The 19,804-nt window shown below is 49.0% G+C and overlaps 1 protein-coding gene across 1 annotated transcript in view; it reads right to left on the reverse strand.

The window, feature by feature from the left end:
* Positions 1-19,804, reverse strand: part of si:ch73-335l21.1 (insulin receptor substrate 1-B) — a 53,430-nt gene that overhangs the window by 26,542 nt on the left and 7,084 nt on the right. The window contains exons 2-3 of the mRNA XM_041867951.1: positions 4,351-4,655; positions 929-4,085 (exon numbers count right to left, since the gene is read on the reverse strand). Of these exons, the coding sequence (XP_041723885.1) occupies positions 929-4,085; positions 4,351-4,655 (3,462 nt within the window). The remainder of the gene's footprint in view (positions 1-928; positions 4,086-4,350; positions 4,656-19,804) is intronic.

Consider the following 19,804-nt stretch of genomic DNA (forward strand, 5'->3'; position numbering starts at 1 on the left):
AAATCCCCACTCAGGGTTTAACTGGGGTCTATCTATACAGATACAGCAGGCAGACTTCTCTAATGAGCCAGCTCAGGCTAAGTCAAGGAAGACTGGCTTCTCTCACAGAGAAGATGTTTGTCTCTTTCTCAGAGAAAATGTAGGAAAACGCAAGGCTAGTATAGGATTTGTTATTAACTTTTTTCTAAATGGATATTTTCAGTTGATAAAATGGCATAGAATGTGCAGTCTGAGACATGAAAAAAAATCGATAAGTACATTTTCATGTAATAAGAATTGTAAATGTTTTAATAGGTTGTTTCAGCCTTATGCAATCGCTACAAATGAAATTGAATTTTAAAAAGGTTGAATATTGCTCTGCCCTTTAGACTTAGCTACAGATAGCAGACTAACCATACCTTTGATTTAGGCTTAAATAGACACTAACAAATATTTGATTGGTTTCTGTGTGTGTGTGTGTGTGTGTGTGTGTGTGTAATCCGGCGCCAGGTGGGCCTGAATATAAACATAGATTGACAGAACTGCTCAGTTTCATTTGATTATCTAAAAGGCCACTGTTTCATCTGAATAATGCAGACAGTAGCAGCAGGACACGGGGATGGAAGTGGGAGAGAGAGAGAGAGAGAGAGAGAGAGAGAGAGAGAGAGAGAGAGAGAGAGAGAGAGAGAGAGAGAGAGAGAGAGAGAGAGAGAGAGAGAGAGAGAGAGAGAGAGAGAGAGAGAGAGAGAGAGAGAGAGAGAGAGAGAGAGAGAGAGAGAGAGAGAGAGAGAGAGAGAGAGAGAGAGAGAGAGAGAGAGAGAGAGAGAGAGAGAGAGAGAGAGAGAGAGAGATTGATGGGAGCAAGAGGGGGAGAGAGTGCAAAATTGACATTTAGACTACTACCATAATATGGCAAAAGGAGTAGACGTGAAAAAACAGTGCCTCTCACCTGTACCATCCTTGTTTCCGTTCTGATGCGTTCGCAGCTCCTCTGACTTGTAGAAGTCGATGCTGGCATAGGTGTTGAGGTTGGAGCCTACACTGCCCCCCACTCTAGCCCCGGACACCCCCGCCCCAGCCCCCCCAGTGAGCATGGACGAGTAGAGGCGAAGGGGGTTGGCCTGGACAGTTGAAGACCCGTCTAGGGCTGAATGAGGGCTCTCTTTGTTAGCCAAGTCCAAGTCTATGTAGTTGAGGCCCTGCTCCATGGATAAAGCCTGGGCAGAGGGCAGGCCCGGCCCGGGATGGAGGAACTGCAAGGGGAGCTGCTCGGCTGATGCTCCGTTTCCCCACAGCATGCCCTCAAACCCCAGCCGGCGAGCCACAGCCTGGGCGTGCTCCGGGAAGAGGGAGGCGGCCGACGAGGAGTTGGAGGAGGAGGAAGAGGAGGATTGGGGAGGGAGAGAGGGGGAAGCGAGGAAGGTTTCGGAGCAGTGGCGTCTGCGGCCCTGGGCGTCGGCCCGGATCACTTTGGGCCCGGTTTTGGCCAGGGGGAAGTCCAAGCCCAGGGTGAGGACAGGGACTGGGGGCTCGGGCCTGGCTGGGGAGGAGGCTTTGGGGGAGGTGTTATTGGACGTCGAGCTGGCAACGGTGTTGTTGTTCAGGCTGAAGGCCATCTCTGTATAGTCCCCGCAGGAGGTAGGGGACTCTGATTGAGTCACCACCACGGGGGTAGTCTGTCTGTTTATCCTGGATCCCGCTTCAGCCCCCTCGGTTCCCCCTTGCTGCTGAGGGGACACCCTGAGCTCGCCGTGGGCCTTGGGTGCCCGGGCTATGGGAGGGGGCGTAGGAGGGGTGGGGAAGGAAGGGAAGCCCAGCGGTGTCAGGGAGAGGGGCGAGGGGGACGGAGAGGGCCCCAGGTCCATGTTGACATACTCAGAGGCTAATGGAGGGGTGAGGGGCGTCAGGGGGGCCGAGGGACTGCAGGAGAGAGGCAGGAACCCCCCCAGGCAGGACGCGGGCTGGTGTGAGGGGCGCTGGCTGGAACCGCGAGGGAGGGACATCCCATGTCTGAGTCCCCTCCCTCCCCCACATCCTGGCCCTCCTCTGGTGCTTTTGTCCCGCTTGAACTCGATGCTGACGTACTCCCCTGGGCTCTTGGGTTCCGGGGGGAGGGGGTTCTCCCGGACCCTGGGGAGGGTGTTGGCTTTGGACACGTCCACAAACAGGCTGACCGGCCGGGTCCTGGCTCGCCCTTGCTGGCCCTGCTTGGGGGCCGCCTGTCTCTGCTGGAGGAGCCCTATGTCTTTAGAGTGAGCTCCCCCACCTGAGGGGCCTGCTCCCTGGGAAGACCTATCCTCGTTCTCCCCTAGGCTCTCGCTGCTGGCCGAGCTGGAGGAGTATGAGGACGAGGAGAAGGACAGGTGGCGACCTTGGACCGCACCCAAATTTGGGTCCTGACGACCACTCACTGCCCTGCCAACCCCTCTACTACCACCGCTCCCATTGGGCCTCCTGCCTCGGCCGTCCTCAAAGTGTCCACCAGGTGGCGTGTGTTTGTAGGAGCGGGGCAGTGAGTAGTAGGAGTAGACCATCTTGGGGGCCTGCTGAAGGGGATGGTGGTCTGCCTGAGGGAGTTGCTCAGGGGGAGGGGGGCTGCTGTTGGCCGAGCGGGCGTTGATGGGGGACATGTTCATGTAGTCGCTGCCCGCCCGGCTGTCTGCGCTGCTGCTGCCCACCCAGGCCCCGCCTGCCAGGCCACCACGCTGGTCCGGAGAACAGCTGCTGTTGGGTGACATCATCATGTAGCCGTCTCCGGGAGGGGGCCGGATCTGTTGTGGCGGTGATACGCTGTTGTTGGGTGTCATGGCCATGTAGTCGTCCGCTGGCTTGGACTCGTCGGCAACAGAGGCGGAAAGCGAGTTGGTGAGGGAGACAGGGGGTTGGGTCACTCCTCCCGGTAGCATGGACATGTAGCCGTTATCCCGCACTATACCTCCACCTCTACCCAACGCTCCAGCCACGTCCAGGTACCCCCCTGCTCCCACCCCTCCACCGGGGCTTATCTCAGAGTCTCTCCGTGAAGAGGAGGTGGTGAAGGACTCCCTGCTAGTGCTGCGTGACATAATGGCGTAGTCGGCCGCGTCCTCGTCCTGCTCCTCCTCCCCCCTGCGGGGCCGTGTGACCAGGCGCTCCAGGGCCATGGGCGGCAGGGACGCCCGCTTGCTCAGCAGCCGCCTCTCGGCCTCACATTCCCGGCTGGAGGAGCGCCGCAGGACCCTCCTGGTCTGGGGCTGGTGGGAAGGGGCTGAGCTGGATGCACCAGCAGGCAGAGAGCCAGATGACGTGGCTCCACTACACTGGCCCATTAGGATGTAGTTAGCAGCCTCGTCATCCAGGGATTGACCATGGCCGCCCAGGCCGCCCGACCCGGCTGACCCTCCAGGCATGTTGGGGGAGGGGGCCAGAAGGGAGTGGGAGGATTGCTCCCCAGGGCTGGAGCCGTACTCGTCCGAGGAGCCATAGTCGCTGGGGGAGCCCGACACGGAAGCATTGTGGGAGGGGACGCGGCTGTATGCACCGCCCCCTGCTCCTCCACCACCTCTTCCGGTCGCACCAACCACTACCCCAAACTCTGAGCCGTGGCCAGAGCTGGAGGAGAGGCTGGGGGCCGGGGAGGGGGCTGGGCTGGAGATGGAGCGCATCAGGCCCAGGGGGTTGTTCTTGGCCAGGGTGGGGGCCGAGCAGGCCGATTTGGACTTGAGGATGGGCGTGGTGGAGTAGGACCCGTTGGTAGTAGGACTGGAACTCTGCCCTACCCCTCCACACACTCCACCCACTCCTTCTTCACCTTTACCCCCGTCACTGGCTGTGCGTGACCTGGGGAAGCTGTGGCGGGGAGTGGGCGATGCGTTGGCACTGTTGCCCCCAGTTCCAGCCCCTCCAGGCGGCTCAGTGCGGGGCCTGCGGGTGAAGCCCACCTGGCTGGGGGGCGGGTTGGGGTGGTGGCGTCGCGAGGGGACGCTGATGGGGTTGGAGGCTGTAGCGCCCCCTCCTGGTCCGGAGTTGGACTGTGACTTGCTGCGCTGGCGGAACTCCTCGCTCAGGGCCTTCATGGCTTCCAGCAGGGTCTCATGCATGTTCTGGGCCACCACAGAGTCATCCACCTGCATGAGACAGAACAGTTATACTCTATGGGTTTACAACCACATGTCGAGTCGGCCACATGTTCTAACCTCTAATCCATAACCTTAACCTTTAACCTAAACTTAACCTAACCCATAACAAATTCCCTACTGTCTCTTTTCCTTTAAGTTTAGCCAACATCAAATGGTCATGCATTAGGATGAATACACAGCTTGCCAATCAAAACACAGTAACCATTCAGAGCTGTAACCCCAGAGACTGGGCCTGTGTTACATCTCATCTCACCTGCATCCAGAACTCCCCGGGGCCCGTGACCGCGGAACGACCAACCTCCACGAAGAAGAAGTTCTCGGAGTGACCGCAGCGCCGCACATTCATCAGTTGCAGGACCACGGCGGCGGCGTCTGAGTTGAGCTTGACGAAGTTGACCGTCTTGTCGGTCAGGCACAGCCGGTAGACGCCCACCAGGTTCTTGGCCTGGCCCAGCCCCTTTGGCCACACCTTGACTTGCCACACCTCCTTGAAGGCGGGGCCTGGGGTGGGTACACCATAGTCCCCTCCAAGACTGGTGTCGGTAGTAGCCGCCTTACCTGGAGAGGAGGACAGAAGGGAAGGATATGTGTGCATGCATGTGAGAGAGAGAGAGAGAGAGAGAGAGAGAGAGAGAGAGAGAGAGAGAGAGAGAGAGAGAGAGAGAGAGAGAGAGAGAGAGAGAGAGAGAGAGAGAGAGAGAGAGAGAGAGAGAGGAAGGAAGGAAGGAAGGAAGGAAGGAAGGAAGGAAGGAAGGAAGGAAGGAAGGAAGGAAGGAAGGAAGGAAGGAAGGAAGGAAGGAAGGAAGGAAGGAAAAGTGTTTGAGATAGGGAGAAAGAAAGAAATGGATCAAGAAAGAGAGAGATTGAGAGACAGGTGGGTGGATAGAGGGATGGTGGGTGGATAGAGGGATGGTGGGTGGATAGAGGGATGGAATAGAGGGATTAAAACAGGTGGGTGGATAGAGGGATGGAATAGAGGGATTAAAACAGGTGGGTGGATAGAGGGATGGAATAGAGGGATTAAAACAGGTGGGTGGATAGAGGGATGGAATAGAGGGATTAAAACAGGTGGGTGGATAGAGGGATGGAATAGAGGGATTAAAACAGGTGGGTGGATAGAGGGATGGTGGGTGGATAGAGGGATGGTGGGTGGATAGAGGGATGGAATAGAGGGATTAAAACAGGTGGGTGGATAGAGGGATGGTGGGTGGATAGAGGGATGGTGGGTGGATAGAGGGATGGAATAGAGGGATTAAAACAGGTGGGTGGATAGAGGGATGGAATAGAGGGATTAAAACAGGTGGGTGGATAGAGGGATGGAATAGAGGGATTAAAACAGGTGGGTGGATAGAGGGATGGAATAGAGGGATAAAAACAGGTGGGTGGATAGAGGGGTGGAATAGAGGGATTAAAACAGGTGGGTGGATAGAGGGATGGAATAGAGGGATTAAAACAGGTGGGTGGATTGAGGGATGGAATAGAGGGATTAAAACAGGTGGGTGGATAGAGGGATGGAATAGAGGGATTAAAACAGGTGGGTGGATAGAGGGATGGAATAGAGGGATTAAAACAGGTGGGTGGATAGAGAGATGGGAAGAAAGAAAGAGAGGTTATTAATGTGGGACCTGTAGGAAGTTCACAAAGGAACAGAGGTAAATCCCTGAGGGTGTAAAGGACCAATATGACCGTCGTGCATCAGTTAGGAGGGAATGTGAGGTGAAAGCACCACTATTTACGTAGCCCACAAGAACAAGCTCGCAAGCTGTGCTGATATCTAGCTTTTTTGCCAATTCTGAACAATCCACTTTTCTCACGAGCATGCAGCGGCTTGCGAGTCCTGCTCTCCCTGCAGTTGCATGTTCCAACTCGGTGGCCACACACACGCACGTACGTACGTATGTAAAATGTAAACTGTTGAGGATTCAAGCACTTCAAAAGGACAATGCCTACGAAAAAACAGGCTAAACTGTCGTGGAATTTGTTTTACTGACTTGCAATGCCTACGGGCGACTTCCTATAGATTAGAGCTGGGTGATATGGACAAAAATCCATATCGTGATAAATTGCCTGAATTGATGCGATAATGATAAATAGAACGATACGTTTATAACATTAATCTGCACCGTTTTTTTCTTATTATCCTTTAAACTACTACTACTACTAGTTTGATGGTTGTAGCCATCAATTGTCCCATTAACAATCACCCATATTAGCAAACTTATTTCATTTCAAACTTCTAATTTCTCTAGTATAGGCTACTTATTGTAATGAACGATATCAGCAAAATGCCTCCGATAAGTGATCGGTATGGTCGGTGTTGATAATATACCACCTATCCCACCCATCTCCGTGTCCCTTAGGCCGACTTCTTTCCATACTCTTGGTTGGTGTTCGCAGGTTTGAGACGTTCTGAATACATTAGAACCCCATAGAAGAAGAGTTATTTTACTGTATAAAGTTCTATTACAGTAGACACTCATTTACAGGTCACTCACCGTATTGAGAGAAAAGACCACACCTTTCTTGAGACTGAGCTCACTTTGTCTAATAGGGAACAATTAAGTCCTCTGTTAATATCAGTGGTAGGTAAGGGGACCAGAACACCTGTTTAATAACTGCTTTCATAGATAAGAATGGGTGTTCAATGAATCCTTCATAAGCAACCGACCAACACTCACATCGAGACTAAGCCTAAATGCTTACATGTTTAAATGAATAGCTCTTACAGGCACTTTCTGTCAACTTCAGCCAAACAAAAGAAAGCCCTTACTTCTCCATAGCCTCCAACATTATCATACTGGAGTGTACATGTGTCATGTTTGTGTGCGTGTGCTCACGCACATACATGAAGTGGTATCAATTAGGTGCAGGGAAACATGTGTTCCTCTGTCTCTACCGTGCCTTCCGTTTAACCCAACAATCACAACCATATGTACAGTACCAGTTTGGACACACCTACTCATTCAAGGGTTTTTCTTTATTTTTTACTATTTTCTACATTGTAGAATAATAGTGAAGACATCAAAACTATGAAATAACACATATGGAATCATGTAGTAACCAAAAAAGTGTTAAACAAATTAAAATATATTTTATATTTGAGATTCTTCAAATAGCCACCCTTTGCCTTGATGACAGCTTTGCACACTCTTGGCATTCTCTCAACCAGCTTTGCCTTGATGACAGCTTTGCACACTCTTGGCATTCTCTCAACCAGCTTCACCTGGAATGCTTTTCCAACAGTCTTGAAGGAGTTCCCACATATGCTGAGCACTTTTTGTCTGCTTTTCCTTCACTCTGCTTTCCGACTCATCCCAAACTATCTCAATTGGGTTGAGGTCGGGGGATTGTGGAGGCCAGGTCATCTGATGCAGCACTCCATCACTCTCCCTCTTGGTCAAATAGCCCTTACACAGCCTGGAGGTGTGTTGGGTCATTGTCCTGTAGAAAAACAAATGATAGTCCCACTAAGCCCAAACCAGATGGGATGGCGTATCGCTGCAGAATGCCGTGGTAGCCATGCTGGTTAAGTGTGCCTTGAATTCTAAATAAATCACAGACAGTGTCACCAGCAAAGCACACCCACACCATAACACCTCCTCCTCCATGCTTTACGGTGGGAACTACACATGCAGAGATCATCCGTTCACCCACACCGCGTCTCACAAAGACAAGGATGTTGGAACCAAAAATCTCCAATTTGGACTCCAGACCATAGGACACATTTCCACCGGTCTGTCCATTGCTCGTGTTTCTTGGCCCAAGCAGGTCTCTTCTCCTTATTGGTGTCCTTTAGTAGTGGTTTCTTTGCAGCAATTCGACCATGAAGGCCTGATTCACACAGTCCCCTCTGAACAGTTGATGTTGAGATGTGTCTGTGACTTGAACTCTGTGAAGCATTTATTTGGGCTGCAATTTCTGAGGCTGGTAACATTAATGAACTTATCCTCTGCAGCAGAGGTAATTCTGGGTCTTCCATTCCTGTGGTGGTCCTCATGAGAACCAGTTTCATCATAGCGCTTGATGGTTTTTGCAACTGCACTTGATGAAACGTTCAAAGTTCTTGAAATGTTCCATATTGACTGACCTTCATGTCTTAAAGTAATGATGGACTGTCGTTTGTCTTTGCTTATTTGAGCTGTTCTTGACACAATATGGACTTGGTCTTTTACCAAATAGAACACAACTGTCACAGTCGTTGAGAGACGGGTCAGACCAAGGTGCAGCGTGGTATGCGTAAATGTTTATTAGAACAAATAAACACTTGACAAAAACAACAAAAGCAACGTAACGTGAAGCTCACTATGGCTACACACAAACAAGCCAAACCAGAGTCAAGATCCCACAACTAAGGTAGGCAACCAGGCTACCTAAGTATGATCCCCAATCAGAGACAACGAGCGACAGCTGCCTCTGATTGGGAATCACACCCAGCCAAACCTAGACATACACATACTAGATCTCCAACATAGAATATAATCACATAGACCTCAAACTGAAACTCAAACCCTGACCCAACCAACAAGAGTTCTCTAGGTCAGGGCGTGACAGTACCCCCCCCAAAGGTGCGGACTCCGGCCGCAAAACCTAAAATAACAGGGGAGGGTCCGGGTGGGCATTAGCCTCGGAGGCGGCTCCGGCTCCGGGCGTGACGACCTCTCCCTCTCTGCCTCCCCGTTGCACCCCTGGTCTGGTCTGGACCTCGGCGCGATGCTTCCCCTCTCCTTCCTCCCACGATGCACCAAGCCCTGTCTGGACCCTGGTGTGGGAGGCCCCGAACCTGGAGAGGGACTGACGTCTGGGCCTGGAGTGGAGCCGCTGACCAGAGCTGAACTGGATCCTGGTTGAGCGGACTGCCCTGGCTCCGGAGTGGAGCCGCTGACCAGAGCTGAACTGGACCCCGGTTGAGCGGACTGCCCTGGCTCCGGAGTGGAGCCGCTGACCGGAGCTGAACTGGACCCCGGTGGAGCGGACTACTCTGGCTCCGGAGTGGAGCCGCTGACCGGAGCTGGACTGTGCACCGGTGGAGCGGACAGCTCTGGCTACGGAGTGGAGCAGCTGACCGGAGCTGATCTGGACCCCGGTGGAGCGGACTGCTCTGGCTCTGGAGTGGAGCAAACTTCCGGACCCGTATCCATCCCCATCTCTGGAGCAGGACTAAACGCCATGCCCAGCCTGGGCACCGACGCAGAGGAAAATTCCAGCCCTGTAGTAGGACTGGTTGCCGGCCCCAGACTGGGCACCGACACGTTTAGGAGCTCCTGCTCCAAAACGGGGCTGTACGTCGTGCCCAACCTGGGCACCGACGCAGAGGTGGTTTCCAACCCTGTAGTTGGGCTGGTTGCCGGCCCCAGACTAGACACCGACACACTAAAGTGCTCCCTGCAGGGGACCGTCGCTGGAGGTCGGGTGAGTTGTGTGGTTGGAGGAGGTGTAGAAACGCCACCTCTCTCCCCTCTCTCCAATGTACTCACCACGCGCTCCATTGCGCTGCCGAGAGCCTGGATCCTGCTCGTCTGCCGTTGGATACGTTCCTCCAAAGATCCGGACGGACCGACTGTACCTGCTGACTCCATTTTAGGTGCGTGTTTCTGTCCTGGAACGGGCCGTGCCGGACTGGGAACACGCACCGCTGGCTTGGTGCGAGGAGCAGGCACGGGCCATGCCGGACTGGGAACACGCACCACTGGCTTGGTGCGAGGAGCAGGCACGGGCCGTGCCGGACTGGGAACACGCACCACTGGCTTGGTGCGAGGAGCAGGCACGGGCCGTGCCGGACTGGGAACACGCACCACTGGCTTGGTGCGAGAAGCAGGCACGGGGCGTACCGGGCTGGGAACTGGCGTTGGAGATCCACGACTGTTCCAGTCCTTCTCTCTCCACCGCCAATCCCCCTCCAGTGAGGACTCCTCCATCGTCGTCGTCTTCCTCCGACACCTCTGTGTAAAACTGCTCCCATTCCTGCTCCCATGGTTGTAGGGACTCCACCTGGAACCCCCACGGGTGCAATGGTCGGGGCTCTTCTCTCTCGATCCCCGACCACCCCTTTAGCCCCCCCAAGAAAAAATATTGGGGCTGCCTCTCGGGCTTCCTCTTTGGCCGGCACCGTTGATGTCGCTGTTGATCCTCTCCTACCCGGGCTTCTTCCTTCGCCCAGGGTCCTTCATTGCCTCCCGGTAACGGACGGCCTCCTCCTCAGTAATTTTCCCCCAACCGAGGAGGACATCTACCAAGGTTACCTCCCGTTGAGTCCCAGGCGTTTGCTCCTTCTGGGCACGCTGCTTGGTCCTTTTATGGTGGGATCTTCTGTCACGGTCGTTGAGAGACCGGTCAGATCAAGGTGCAGCGTGCTATGCATACATGTTTATTACAACAAATAAACACTCAACAAAAACAACAAAAGCAACGTAACGTGAAGCTCACTATGGCTACACACAAACAAGCCAAACCAGGGTCAAGACCCCACAACTAAGGTAGGCAACCAGGCTACCTAAGTATGATCCCCAATCAGAGACAACGAGCGACAGCTGCCTCTGATCTAGACATACACATACTAGATCTCCAACATAGAATATAATCACATAGATCTCAAACTGAAACTCACACCCTGACCCAACAAACAAGAGTTCTCTAGGTCAGGGGGTGTGACAACAACTGATTGGCTCAAACACATTAAGAAGGAAAGAAATTCCACAAAATAACTTTTAAGAAGGCACACCTGTTAATTGAAATACATTCCAGGTGACTACCTCATGAAGCTGGTTGACAGAATGCCAAGAGTGTGCAAACCTGTCATCAAGGCAAAGGGTGGCTATTTGAAGAATCTCAAATATAAAATATATTTTGATTTGTTTAACACTTTTTTGGTTACTACATGATTTCATATGTGTTATTTCATAGTTTTGATGTCTTCACTATTATTCTACAATGTAGAAAATAGTAAAAATTAAGAAAAACCCTTGAATGAGTAGGTGTGTCCAAACTATTGACTGGTAGTGTGTGTACAATGTATGCACTCACTAACTGTAAGTCGCTCTGGATAAGAGCGTCTGCTAAATGACTAAAATGTAAAATGTACAAAAACCTCTGGCACAAATGCACAACAAAACAAAGACAGACTCAACCTCCGTTATAACTAACATTTCCACGCCTGCTTCCAAAACATTCAGTTGTGGTCGTGGAATGGGAAACCTGCATGTGTATGTTCTTCTGGCTTTCTTACCGCTAAATGGATGATGAACCATGACTTCAACGCACACCAGAATACCTGTTTGTGTTCTGTTGGAGGCTATGCCAGACAGAGGAGGCTGGTGGGAGGAGCTATAGGTGGACAGGCTCATTGTAATGGCTGGAATGGAATCAATAGTACCAAACACATTTAAAAAATGGAAACGACGTGTTTGACTCCATTCCATTGATTCCATTCCAGCCATTACAATGAGCCCGTCTTCCTACAGCTCCTCCCACCAGCCTCCTCTGATGCCATAGGTTTAGACAGTAGACCAGTGGCTGTGTACGAGGCACGTTCCCTGCATTAGATGAGTCACTCTAGGCCAAGCATGACTATTTAATGGACCGCTGTCTGTGTGTGTGTGTGTGTGTGTTGTTGTTGCCAGCTGCATTTAGATTTACTACCAGAAATATTTGTTTTGAAGATTTTGAGGCAGAGGGACTGAGATAGATGAGGGAATGCAGAAGGAAAACAAAAGATCCTTGAGAAAAATGAAGGCAGAAGTTAAAGAATGAATGAAAAAAATGTATGCACTCACTAACTGTAAGTCGCTCTGGATAAGAGCGTCTGCTAAATGACTAAAATGTCAATGTAAAATGAATGAAATAAGAGGAATGAAAATACGTAGACTTTCTGGAATGTACTGACTGACAACGAAAACCTGACTTGAAGGGTAATAATAGATTCACCGTCCTTCCTTCACACTATTTCTCTCCTTTTCCTTCACTATCAACGCTACCTCACTATTTCCCTCCCTGTCACCATCTTACTATCCCACTCCACTGTCCTTCCTTCCCACACACGGCCTCAGATCCCCATGCCAAATACTGCTCAACCGTGTGTTTCTTTAATCCTAGAGAACTCCTCAGCTATCCGTGTTGCTTGTTATGAATACATCCTTAGAAATCAGCCATGTGTCGAGTTTCCCACTTCAACCCCCAACAGCCCGACAAGATCCTTCTTTGATCTCGGGTCTCGCAAGGCCACCGTTTTCCCTCCTACACCTGCTAATGATACGCACGCACGGACACACGTGCACACGCACCCACACACACCGTCTGCAGCAATCAGAGCAGCTTTAGACCTCACTAACTCAGTTAACGCATCAGTTGCACTTCGCACAGCCTTAAAGTGACCATAATATCCATCTAACCTCCCCAACCCAGCATCATAACAACCTCTTTAAAACGTTACATAAGTAGGAGATGTACAGAAGTGTGTGAATTCTAGATGTGACTGGCTTTCCCCTATGGGAACTCTCCCTGGCAGAGTAGTATTAACAGCGCCAGCGGTGGAGAAGGAGCAGTGTTTTAGCTCACGCAAGGCAAACCCAGTGGGGTGACTGTGCGGTCAAGTCCAGCACCCGGACAGACGGACGGACCACCAGGGTACATAACACTGCAAACGAGCTTAACCCTCACACACACACAGCGGTAATTTACGAAGCCCTCAGCAGCAGTCTAGATGGTTCCTAAGAGTACAGGAGGGCGATGACAGAGTCAAAGTGACACTGTGCTCCTGGGCTACATGAAGCACCTCTCTGGGTGAACAGTAGACGGGTCCTGTTAGCATGACAACCGTAAGGCAACCTTATTGCAACATTCAGCTTCAGATGGCTTTTCCACATGGCTAGTCAGTGGCTACAGCCAACTGCAGGATGAGTAGAACACTTTCTCCTCTATTCATGTAGCCTATCGTTACTGTTTTCAACCTTATGACAACCTTACTGCAACATTCAGTTCAACATGTGATTAATGGCTGTAACCAACTGCAGTTTGTACAAACTCTGACACACTACTCTGTTCATACAAGATAAGTAATGTATTATAACCTAACTGCAACCTTATCACAACGTTGAGCTTCACGTGGGGCTACCACCAACTGAAGTCCAGAACACACACACTACGCACTGCTCTATTCATACATACTTTGTTTACTGTATCCTTCTCTCCCCCCTCAAGACAAGTATAAGCAGATAGACTAATATATCTTACGGTGTGATTATGCCTCGTTGGCTCCAAGGCACCACGGTTTTCTCCCTGCTTCCTCCTGATCCAGGTCAGTTTTTATTGGGGGCCATAACAGCGGTTTGTCCTTTGGCCATGAACCTGTGGGGCTGCTCTCCGTGTGTGTGTATGTATATATGTGTGTGTGTGTTTGCGTGTTAGCTGGCTGCTGGGATATTGACAAGCCCTTTCCATTAGCGACGAATGGAGTGTGACATAGTGATAGCTGTTATCACACACTGGCTAGGCGACCGGGTTCAATGTAGGTCAAGGGCAATTCCACGTTAACGGAATTAAAATGTATGCCAAACAAAAAACGTTGATTTCAAAGTTTAACAAACAATACAACTCTGTTAACAATTTCACAGAACATTTCACAAAAACACATTTACTGGAAGAACTGTGCAAAGTTTGGTAACAGAATTTCGGTAAAATCTCCCTCAGTTTTTTACGTGTCCACATTTTCCAAAAACTATTAAATATCATCTCAGAATTTAGATTCAAAGATCTCTGCATAAAGAATGGGGTGTCAGCTATGACATGATACCTCGAGTTGGAAAAAATCTTACTGAACTACAGTAAGTGAAGTGGATTTACAACTGGTAACAGAATTGTGGTAACAGAATTTCATCATGGGTCCCTGATCTGTACTACACAGAAATGTAGAATTATAGATATTAATGTCATTGTCTTCATGGTGATGCATCCTAAATAGGTACACAAAGGTAGAAATATACAATATCCTTTGCATATTTGGGTATTATTCTACACACTGGCTATTATTTTAATGAGCTCCGCCACCAAACAAGACCACATTTGGTCTGAACCAATCATAGATGTCTATGTTTCAAAAGTTTGGACATCAAAGTAGAGCACAGTAGAGTACAGTACAGTACAGTATAGTTCAGTACAGTATAGTTCAGTACAGTATAGTTCAGTACAGTAGAGCACAGTAGAGTACAGTACAGTACAGTATAGTTCAGTACAGTATAGTAAAGTAGAGCATAGTTCAGTGCAGTACAGTTCAGTTCGGTGCAGTGCAGTTCAGTTCAGTACAGTTCAGTACAGTTCACTACAATTCAGTGCAGTACAATTCAGTACAGTACAGTTCAGTACAGTACAGCATAGTTCAGTACAGTATAGTCAAGTATAGTTCAGTACAGTATAGTTCAGTACAGTTCAGTTCAGTACATTATAGGGAACTCAACTCATGGTCTACTGTGTACTGTAGTGAACTCTACTCCACTCTATTCTACTCTATTGTAAAGTCCAAGACTGTACTGTACTGAACTAAACTTGTCTTTTCTTTATTGTACTGAGCTATAATCGACGCTACTCTACTTTTCTGTAATGTGCTCTACTTTACTGTAATGTACTGTACTGTGCTGTCCAAACTTGTGAAACATAGACATTCATGATTTGTTCAGATTTGGTCCAGACCGGACCAAATCTGAACCAATCATGGATGTATATGTTTGGTCCAAATGAAGGCTGGTCCAGAGGTCTGTGGATGCTGAAATCAAGGCTGGTCAGGACCGGACCAAAAAACTAAGTCTGTGGACATTGAAGGCCATGGCGGGATGACCAATTTTCTACTTTTCAATGTCCATCTAACGGTGTCGGTCGTTGGTCAGTGGGTGAGGATGCTGGAAAGTGGAAAGAGAGGGGGCTTATGGGTAGGCGTCAGTAAGAGCATGGAGAGGTGACATTAATTGGCGAGAAAGAGGGAGGGGTTGTCCAGACTCTCCACACTCTTGCTTTGACCACAAGACCACAGAACGAGTGTGGTTTGTGACTACTACAATTTCCCATTGTAGCCAATTCAATTGCAGAAATTCCAAATCAGTAATAGAATTTCGGAATAATCGGTAACAGAATTTCAACACTATAACTAATTGATAGGTCTACCTTTACTTGTTACTTCTGTGAACTTTCATTATCCTCCCTCTTCATGAGGGAGCGAAATTGGAAAAATCTTAAAGATATGTGGGTTTTTGGTAACTGAATTTCAAGGCATAAGGCAATGTTTCTTAAACGGATACTTTGGGATTTTGGCAATGGATTCAGTATGAAGGTAGTTTTGCAAGCCAATGCTAACTAGTGTTAGGGCGATGACTGGAAGTCTATGGTATCTACTAGCAAGCTAGCAGTTACCATAGCCTTCCAGTCATTGCACTAACACTAGTTAGCAATTGCGCTAATGCTAGTTAGCAACTTCCTTCAAACTGCACGCAGAGACATACAATTTGTATCTATGAGTTCATCTGACTCTGGGGAAGTAGATAAAGGGCTTCATTTCCAAAATCCTGAAGTGTCCCTTTAAAAGAAAATATATATATCCTATACTAAATATAAGTGTTGATATTAGTTGGCAGAAGTCTTTAGTTCTACATTATTGTGTTTCGATGCATTTCTAATACCTTTTAAGACTTTTTCTGCTAGATGTTTTTTAAGACCTGTTTTCCATTGTCACGCCCTGACTCAGGGGACGCTTATATGTTGAGTCAGGGTGTGTGTATTCCTTGTTGTGTTAGTTCTTGTTGTAGAATCTAGTATGTCTATTTCTATGTTGGCCGGTGTGGTTCCCAATCAGAGGCAGCTGTCGCTTGTTGTCTCTGATTGGGGACAATACTTAGGCAGCCTATTGGCACTAGTGGGTTGTGGGATCTTGTTCCGTGAAAGGTATGTTGTTTGTGTACCTTGGACTTCACGTTTCGTTTCTTGTTTTGTCGTTGTGTTTATAAGTCTAATAAACATGTATGCATATCACGCTGCGCCTTGGTCCGTCCCGTTCATCAACGATCGTGACATCCATCTGTTTGACAAGAAGTCAAAGACGTTGCTTATTCCAATTTCTAAAAAATATAAACTCACTGAACACTAGAGCTGGCATGCAAATATCCTTTTCCCACTAGGCCTTGTTTCATGCTGCTGACCCCAGTGCCCTAGCATGCCACAACGCTCTAAAATACGTCACCAAAGAAGCCAACGAGCTGGACATCTGAGGCCTAAAGTCCCTTTATTTACCATCTCGCCTGCTCGGCTATCCCCCCCCTCGCCTCTCACCATCACCCTGAGCTACCAGTGTGGAGAGACACAGGACAGCTGTGTCCAGTGTGTGTGTGTGTATGTGTGTGTGTGTGTGTGTACTGTATGTGTGTTAATAAAACCGTGGGTCGACTCCAAAAAGGATCTCCCTTGCTGCCAATTGTCCCAGTCTGTCTCCTCTACTCCCCCACCTCTCCTTCCCTCACTCTCTCGCTTTCTCACTCTCTCATTATCTATCCCCCTCTCTCCTGGCCCCCGGAGAGAGAAACACAACACGTACACAACACCACCACCTCCCTAAGGCTCATTTCACACATATGGTATGTGTTATGAAGACACACACACGCACACAATTATCAGCGAGGCATCCAGCTTTGTCATCACTAAACCAAAGCACCACATGAAAGTGAGCGTGAAGGTTAGCTAGCGTATTGGTCGGTCTTCCCCAGATTGTCTTCACAACAAACTCGTCAACCTGGCAGCCATCATTAAATACCGCCACGTCAAGGCTTTTGTGTGGTCACAAAACCACTGACGGAGGAGGACACACCAGGTTAAAGAAAGGTTAAAGAAAAAGAAAAAACAAATACCAGAAGAGGTTGTCTATTCTCATTTTCCTATCCTTCATCACGTAGCCAAAAGTACAAGATAAACCAAAGTAATATAGCGTTGGAGGACTACAAAGGGAATTTACTGGAACCTGTCCAGTTTTCTTGATGTGAGTGCAGCTGCAGAAGTCAAATTCATTCACCATTGAGATGAACCCATTGACCTGGTCCTGCACCACAGTGGGTGAGCTGGTGGTTAGCCTATATAATGTACTATCAACTAGCAGATCAATATCACCATAAAAGGTTTCTATACATGCATAAACCTCCTCTGCTCCAAGCTGCATCGCTGTGATCGATTGTGTTCCTCTCTCAGCCTTTCCTTCATGTCAATCAAATTGTGGGCCACTTACCGACTATCCTTGAGATATATTGCACTTGTTGCACAAATAACACACATATGAAGCACATATAGGGGCTTTAAATTGATCTCTCTCAAGCCTATATGTCGAGCCAAGCCTTCCTATATGTCGAGCCAAGCCTTCGGGCTGACCTTTTACAGTAACTGACTGTTGAGAGTGAGAGTGAACATGGATCTATTGCGCAACAGGGGCTCTACACACCCAGCAAAAGACAGGCTAGCCCTACATGTTGAATGAAATTACATGGTGTTAATGGGTGTAAACTATTTTCTGCATAGGAAACGACCCTGTGGCCCTGTGGCTGGGGCTAACGGGAGAAGGAGGAGGGAGGATCCTGCACCCGGCTGGATGGCTTCTGATCCAGCTCACAGTGCTTACTCAGTCTGCATCCCAAATGCTATTTCCTATGTAGTCAAAAGTAGTACACTAAATAGGGTGCCATTTGGGACATAGCCCCTGGGTCTTAGCGGCCAAAATAGCTCTAGGCTAAGCTATCTCCGGTGGCTATTCACACCCACCGACCTGTTGTCCCTGTCAGGCAGCGCTGTGTCAGGCCGACTCGGAGACAATAATTACGGTCTAATTAGGGAGATGAGCAGCAGTTTAACTGGGTTTAGCGTTTAATCGCCTCCCCAGCCAAGGCGGACACCAGTGAGATCCAGATCACACCGCCTGCCTGGATGACTGGGAGACTGACTGACAAGGGCTGTGTATAAATACTACACTACAGCCATGCCTTGAGACAAGTGTATCCTCATGGGTGAAGTGGTGTCTTGGCTTGCACTAATATAGAGTCAGAGTATCAGACAACAGTCATGTCTGTTATATGAAGTGAAAAGGGAACACTGACCGTAGATCAGAGCTGATATGGGGTTAGTGGATCAAACACCAGTTAATATGACTGTGGTTTACGTGAGGCCAAAAGGAACAACTCACTGTAGATCAGAGCTTAGTAGCTGTTCATCATCGAGACAGACCTGGAAGGGCTTTTGTTCTGGGTCGTGGCTTGCTGGTTAAGTTTGACACTAAAGTTTAATGAGCAGTTTACCTCCTAGTGTGTGTGTGTGTGTGTGTGTGTGTGTGTGTGTGTGTGTGTGTGTGTGTGTGTGTGTGTGCGCGCAGTGCCCCTGCCTGCCGCCTGGCTTAACAGTGCTGTTTATCTCATCTCTCATCTCCAGTTCACACTGCTCCGTTGTTTACTAGGGTCAACAACCGTTCTTGAGGTGGCTTGTGAGCCAGAGGACTTTATTTGCCTGGCAAACGATGATGCCCCACACTTCTAATACCCTACTTCAACCTTGATACAGTCCAGTGAATATAAATAACTCAGTAAATAAGCTTCTCTTACAGCTTGATACTGTATTTAATGGCCAAATGGCTTCCTTGGACCCAGCTGAACAAATAAAGATCTCAATATCTCTCTCGGTCTCTGCATGGCAGCTGGACTGTATTTGTGAAAGTTACGGGTTGGCAGAGGGAGGTAGATTACCTGTGAGATATTAAGATGAAGGCAGTCCCTGGTTGCTCCAGGTGAGTTTCCCAGAACGCAGCACGGAGAGAGTCTGAGACTGTGGCAGTTATTGAAAGTGGGCTACGGGTGCACAGACTAACTACTGTGCTGTCTGTTAGGCTTTTCCGTGTGTGTGTGGGCTCCTCATGGGTACCGGAAATCCCCCAAAGTCCCCACAAGGAGAGTAAAACAAGGAAAATTCTCCCTCGTGGGACAAAGGCTATTTTAAGTTTAGGGGTAAGGTTTAGGGTTACAATTAGGGTTAGTGTTTAGGGTTAGGGGTTAAGGTTAGGGTTAAGGTTAGGGTTAAGGAAAATAGGATTTTGAATGGAAATTAATTTTACGTCCCCACAAAGATAGTGAAACATTTGCCGGTGTGTGTGTGTGTGTGTGTGTGTGTGTGTGTGTGTGTGTGTGTGTGTGGAGAGAGAGAATGCATTTCTCTCCCTTTGTAGCCCCTGTTCCCACATACATTGCCAATAATAATGTAGTACTGTAATGTAATCCTGTAGCTACCTCTCAATGTGTCAGCTTTGGCTCAAAACCTCAGTTCAAGCCATAGCATGTCACAAAGCACTCCTCCACACCTATAGGATCAAGAAGACTGCCATGACTTGAAAGTGGCAGCGGCACAGTATTTGCGCGACTGAAAAGGTATCTGGGTGGGTGTGAATCCCAACTGAACAAGTGGGGGTTCACGTTACCCCCATAAACGTTCAGCTTCCTGGATGGAAACCCTGTAGACTATATGGTCACTGACACAGAGACTCCGGCCCATTTTCCCAATAGCCTCATTTCAAATGGGAGGAGCTTGTTGTCGACTCTTTCAAGCTCTGTATAACATACATTACAGGCACACCCTTTTACTGTATATATAGGTTGGAATTCCAAGGATTGTGTGTGAGTGGGTGTGAACACAAGTTGGCCTCATTCACCTCAAAA

The sequence above is a fragment of the Coregonus clupeaformis genome, chromosome 39, assembly GCF_020615455.1.
Source record: "Coregonus clupeaformis isolate EN_2021a chromosome 39, ASM2061545v1, whole genome shotgun sequence".
NCBI lineage: Eukaryota > Metazoa > Chordata > Actinopteri > Salmoniformes > Salmonidae > Coregonus > Coregonus clupeaformis.